General features: G+C 44.8%; 1 protein-coding gene across 1 annotated transcript; it reads right to left on the bottom strand.

Annotated features, from left to right (window-relative positions):
* Positions 1 to 298: 298 nt before the first annotated feature.
* LOC121574445 (H/ACA ribonucleoprotein complex subunit 2-like protein) lies at positions 299 to 2789 on the bottom strand. Its single transcript, XM_041887066.2, has 4 exons — positions 2497 to 2789; positions 2177 to 2246; positions 1972 to 2077; positions 299 to 1309 (listed from the first exon to the last, which is right to left on the bottom strand). Exons 1-4 carry the CDS (start codon positions 2660 to 2662, stop codon positions 1184 to 1186), a joined length of 468 nt encoding a protein of 155 aa, XP_041743000.1. The 5' UTR covers positions 2663 to 2789; the 3' UTR covers positions 299 to 1183.
* Positions 2790 to 5953: the final 3164 nt, after the last annotated feature.

Genomic DNA, 5953 nt, shown 5'->3' with positions numbered 1-5953 from the left:
TTTCATACTGCCCCCCCGTGGGAATCGAACCCACAACCCTGGCGTTGCAAACGCCATGCTCTACCAACTGAGCTATTCCCTCCCCTACCCTGGACGACGCTGGGCCAATTGTGCGCCACCCCATGGGTCTCCCGGTCACGGCCAGCTACGACAGAGCCTGGATTCGAACTAGGATCTCTAGTGGCACAGCTAGCACTGCGATACAGTGCCTTAGACCACTGCGCCACTTGGGATCATTGGATTCATGATGCAAACGTATTCCCCCTCTTTAAAATGAAAGCAGACTTTGCATCAAGACTTACAAAAGAAACAAGGGGTATTTATTGCATCAATACAGCAATGTATCACATGCCAATTTACGTTCCTCAAAACAGAATCAGAATAACCTTTATGCAAAGGGAGATGTCTATATGCCTGTGACAAGACATCTAAGACAAATGATGAATCGAATTTTACCTACCAAATTTCAAAATAGGAGTTATGATACAGTAGTTTACAACTGCAATGAGAATGGGATTGCAAGAAATCATGTAATGTTTAACTGAGCAGGCATCCTGTAGTCCCATATGGTCACTCAATTAGAACTGTTCAAGCGAACAAAAAAAGCATACACAAGATAAGCTCAGCATATTATCTGTAACCTTACCTGAGTCCTGACCATTCAAATACAATGAGGGTGATCACAATATAGTGTTCTGTTTACTTGTTGAAAAACAAAAACAGTGGGTGCTGACTTCTTTTCATATTTAAATGATACCAAAATTAATGTTTTAAAGCAGTGCAAGCCATAGTAGCTGCGACATTTAAATCACACGAGTTATGAAAACACACAATAGAATATTCAAAAAGTATGTACTTGGCCGTGGACAATGCATGGATCCCACAGAATTAGGAAAATAAAGTTATCATGTGCAGCTACAGTTTCAAGCCAACACATACTTAAAACACCAAAAAAGGGGCATCATCTACCTTCATATGCCCTGTTGACATTTTATGGGGATCACTGCTAGTGTATGATATTCCGGCTTCAATGTACACAGAGATATTACTACAACACCCTGTAGCTTGGCTCTAGTGTGAAACAGTCAATTTCACTCCCTCATTCATTCTGCCTACAGCCAGACATTCTCAGATACCATAGGGGTATGCCTGTCCATCTGAGTCCACTAGCCAGTGACAGGGTTCAGAGGGGTTTAGGCAGGGCAGAAACCTCCTCGAAACACTCATCATAGGCCTCCTTATAGTCCTCATGAGATTTGATCATGATGACGCAGGTGGGCCGCTTTGAGCCAGCAGACGAACCAAGGTCCTGAAGAGACAAATCGCAGGGTTATAAGGCAATCATTCACATCACCATATGTTTAGCCGGACTAGACATGAAACCGCTGAACAAATGGGATGGTATGTGATTTACTGGGGGAAAACTAACATATGTCAGCAATTCATAGTAAGCTATAGATAACTGTCAAAATAAAGGAAACACTTGAGTAAATGAGGGATACAAAGTATTTAGAAAGCAGGTGCGTCTACACAGGTGTGGCTCTTGAGTTAATTAAGCAATTAACATCCACATAATACTTAAGGTAATATATAAAAATGCCCAGTTGCCCATTATTATGGCTACCATGGCTAGAAGACCTCTGACTTTGAAAGAGGGGTCTCAAAGGATCATGGGGGGTTTAAAGTGTCAGTCACCAGATCAACGCAATTGAACACTTATGGGAGATTCTGGATCAGCGCCTGAGAGTGTTTTCCACCACCATCAACTAAACACCAAATAATGGCATTGCATCTCTCCAATAGTTCTAGACACTTGTAGAATCTATGCCAAGATGTATTGATGCTGTTCTGACAGCTCGTGGTGGCCCAACGCCCTATTAAGGCACTATGTTGGTGTTTCCTTTATTTCGGCAGTTACCTGTATATGGTTTACATTTTCCTTCAAGATGTATAGGTAAAATGATTACTCACCACTTTTGAGGGAATGTAGGCATATGGCAGACTCCTGTCCTCACACATGACTGGTACATGGCAGTAAACATCGATTGGAAGAGTATCCCCAGCCAACACCACAATGCTGCAAAAAAAAGTTACATGTTAGTTATCTGGATGTTACACCTAAACAGGGGATAATGCACCATACAGCTAACATTAGCACACTGAGAACAAAACTTACCCAGTCTCTCCTTTGTTGATAAACTTCTGGACTTCTTTCACTCCTCTGCGAATTTGTTTGAGCTTCGATGCTGAAAAGGGCCATAAGAGCGTTGGAAATAAGAAACGTGCTAGTCTTGTTGACAGTGTAGCAACAAACATTTCAGTTGCCAACTCGCTAGCTAGGACACGTGCTAACGTAGCAAGCTAGCTAACTTTCACTATTTACCAAGCTACACTACTTAGCTAGTTACCTGACTGTATATCACTAGCAAATACATTTCATATCTTAACATGTATCTGGCGGTAGGTACATTAAGCTAATAAGACAGGTTAAATCACCCTTTTTGACACATTTGTAGAGCTTCTTGCTTAGCTTCTTGGTGGCCAGCGGATTTGCGATTGGGTTGATGTTTGCAATCAACTCTACATACGATTTCTCTGTCCCTCCAGTCTCCGTCGCTCCAGCCTCCTCCTTGATGGCTTTTTCCTTCTTTACCTTTGTCATGTTTTTGATTAGACAAAATGTTTGCTTGCTGTTTGCAGCGTGCTTTGCAAAGAGAAAAAAGCGATACACGTGCTGCCTAAAGTTTTCTGGTAGTTGCAACGTGTTTTCCCCTTCTTCTTCTTCTTCTTTAATGGGGTTTAACGGCGGTTGGCATCCAATTTGTTGCATTACCGCCACCTACTAGACTGGAGTACAACTCCCTTATCTATTCCTTGAAAAATAAAAGAAAACAAAGCTAATAAATACCCTACCATCTAACACTACACTTACAAATGCAAAACTATTACTAATAATTAACCCCACCCTTCTCCACTATTTAAATATACTCACTCCTACCTCATGCCCTCATCCTGAAATGATGAGACATCACCACTTAACACTCCCTGTAACTCTTCTGCTGTCAAGTCTCGCACACCCAAATATCTCTCTGCAGCTGCCATCACAACCTCAATTTTCTTTGACTTGCGTTCCATCCCTGCAGTACAATTAATAACCATTGCTATAAACGCTAAAAATCCAATCTTACTGAAACATATACTGTATCACTTGCTTGCCTATCCCCCTGTACTGGTACATACCTCCTACTCTCACCACCTCCCCCCCCTTGACCCCTCTTCCTCTACTTTCTTCACTTCCTCTGCATATGACAACTTCTTCTCTACTCTTACCCTCAAAACCTCAACCTGCTTCTCTCAAACGGGATGTGTCCCAGCCCCATGGCCACCCCTACAATTAGCACATACCACCACTTTCCCCACTACTTCACACTCCTTTGTCTCATGTCCTTCTGCACACTTCTCACACCTTGGAATCTCCCTCCTACATACTGCTGCCACATGCCCATAAGTTTGACACCTGTAACATCGTAATGTACTCGGCACATAAGCTCGCACAGGATAACTTATATATCCTAACTTCACTTTGTCAGGCAAAGACTCATCTTCAAAACTCAAAAGAACAGACAATGACTCTTCTGTTTCCCCACTCTCGCCCCCCTGTTTGTGTCGCACCAAACGACGAGCATCACACACACCGGGAATATTCTCCTTCAGTTGGTCAACTTTTACATTTACTGCTACCCCATTAATCACTCCTTTCAATGGCGCCCTTTTCTTGAGAGCGAAACAATTCACAATTCTTGCCCCCATTTGTTTAACTCTGAGCGCCTTCTCCCTCTGACCAACAGAAACACATACAATTATCACTAGACCACTTCTGGTTACCCTCACCGATTCCACTATACCCAACGCTTTTTTCACCCATCTTGAAACCACAAATGGATCAGCCAAAAGGCAAGGATCCACTTTTTCCACAAACTTCACTCCTACTGTCACAGACTCATCTTTATCCTGACCCTCTGAGCAAGCCTCTGGCTCCGAGCACTTCACCATACCTACCACCTCCGATACTTCACCCTCATTCTCTTCCATTTCTCCTCCTGTCTTCAGCTCACTTTGCTTCCATTTCCTACCTGTCTTCTTTAACAAACCTTCTCCCTTTTTCCCTCCATTTTTAACCGACTCAAAGGCACAGTCTTCCTCCCTCTCTCTCTTAGACCTCCTCTGCTTCTCCTTTTCCCTCCACTCCTCCTCCGTCATCCAAGCACACATCTCCTTATTATAATTTCTTCTAACCAATATCTGCTTCTTGCCTTCTCAAAGGACTCCATTTCCCCCCTCCTTTCCCCTCCGCGTCTATTCTATCCTCTGGACTTGTGTCGACATCTTGGCCTGCGTCTTCCATCAGAAAACATGTGGTCCGCCACATAGTCCATTGGCCACCACTTCATACAATTTTCATGCTGCCTGCTGCTCAACGCTTCCGATCCCCCTTGGTCAACGTGTTTTCCGACAAGCAAGTGTGTCTTTTTTTTGGTGAAAAACTACACCCAAAAAAGGTGTATTGCCGCCACCTACCGTGTGGGATGAAACAAAAAGATCCCACAAAACTGGAAAATTGTGGGGTTGGGGAAAAAATCCATACAGACTACCAACAACAACAAAAACATCCTATTTCTTATGTTAAAAACATAATAGCCAGGGGAGGGTGGGATATCTTCTGATGCCAGTATCCCATGTAGGTTCTCTTTCAAGTATTCATTTCTTTATTTCACTTATGGGATACGCCCCCAGCTTATTCGTCAGAAGCCTTTATTACACTATGCCAGGCATAATTGGCTGGACGTCGAGACGTGTGCGTCGGGGAAGGGTGTCCTATAAAAGGTCAGACGCAAACACCTCTTCTTGCTTTTCATCAGAAGGCTTACCTCGACAGACTGCATTTTCCGGAAGTAGCTAAACTGTCCACAGATGTGAGCTTACAACTCGCTCGCAGGGCGCTATTCTCAGGACTGTGCGGTGGTGGCAATTTTCCTTTTCCTTCACCATAGTTGGAAGAAAATTATTTGAGGGAGGAACGGGTACAGCTGTAACACGGCTAACTCGTTCACGGCCAAGTTAGCTGTATCCAAACCGTGACAAGTCGTTAGCAAGCTAGCTTTTGTGGTTTTTATTTCGACAAGAAACGTTTTTACTAGCTACACCAAGCTATCTTTTCTAATCTGTATTTTCTGAAAACTGTATCTGGCCATCACACCGAGTGCCACCGTCGGAGATAACCCGCTAATCGCTAGCTATCTGACTAGCCTACCAAGCTAGTTTTCTTCTGACAGCTAAAAAGCTATGGCGACAAAAGCATCTCCCACCCCAAATGAGGAGAAGCTTTCGGCACGAATATGCTCCTGTGGAAACAAGATTTTGGCCAAGGACACCCACTCGGTGTGCTCCGCTTGCCTTGGGCTGCATCATGCCCAGGAAGCATTAACTTCCCCCGGCTCCTGTCCACACTGTGCCCTTTTCACTGTGAAGAGCCTCCATTGCAGGCTAGCCTGAGTCAACAGGACCCTAACATGGGGGCTGGCGTCCCCGATGACTCATCAGAGGCCATGGATATCCCCACGGGGAATCCTGGAGCGACGGCTAGCGCTAGCTGGGGCAACCAGCTCAATGCCATTGCCCCCTGTTGGAGGACTCCAGCAACAACCTCCCTGCCGGGCTTCCTGACTGGAGACGACAATGACTCCATAGGGTTTTCCGACGGCCTCCTTTCGGAATCATCTGACGGAGATGAAGACTCCTTCATCCCCTCAAGCCAGGCCACCAAGCCTCCTGCCGGGGAATCCAAAACCGGACATGCAGATGGTACACCACCCCCACCAGCTCTCGGTGTGGACCTGCAGGACGTGTACAAACGCGCTACGGATAAACGGGTAATTCCCTGGCCCAATGCAAT

This window comes from Coregonus clupeaformis, chromosome 9 (genome assembly GCF_020615455.1).
Source record: "Coregonus clupeaformis isolate EN_2021a chromosome 9, ASM2061545v1, whole genome shotgun sequence".
NCBI classification, from domain to species: domain Eukaryota; kingdom Metazoa; phylum Chordata; class Actinopteri; order Salmoniformes; family Salmonidae; genus Coregonus; species Coregonus clupeaformis.
Note: the sequence above shows the minus strand (reverse complement) of the source record. Positions and strands in the feature narration are given on the sequence as shown.

Excerpts from the sequence above, each read along its gene's own strand:
- LOC121574445 (XM_041887066.2), bottom strand. The coding sequence starts at position 2,662 with ATGACAAAGGTAAAGAAGGAAAAAGCCATCAAGGAGGAGGCTGGAGCG. Across the intron at positions 2,247-2,496 it reads CTACAAATGTGTCAAAAAGG|CATCGAAGCTCAAACAAATT; the intron begins GTGATTTAACCT and ends GGCCCTTTTCAG. Across the intron at positions 1,310-1,971 it reads CCTACATTCCCTCAAAAGTG|GACCTTGGTTCGTCTGCTGG; the intron begins GTGAGTAATCAT and ends TTGTCTCTTCAG.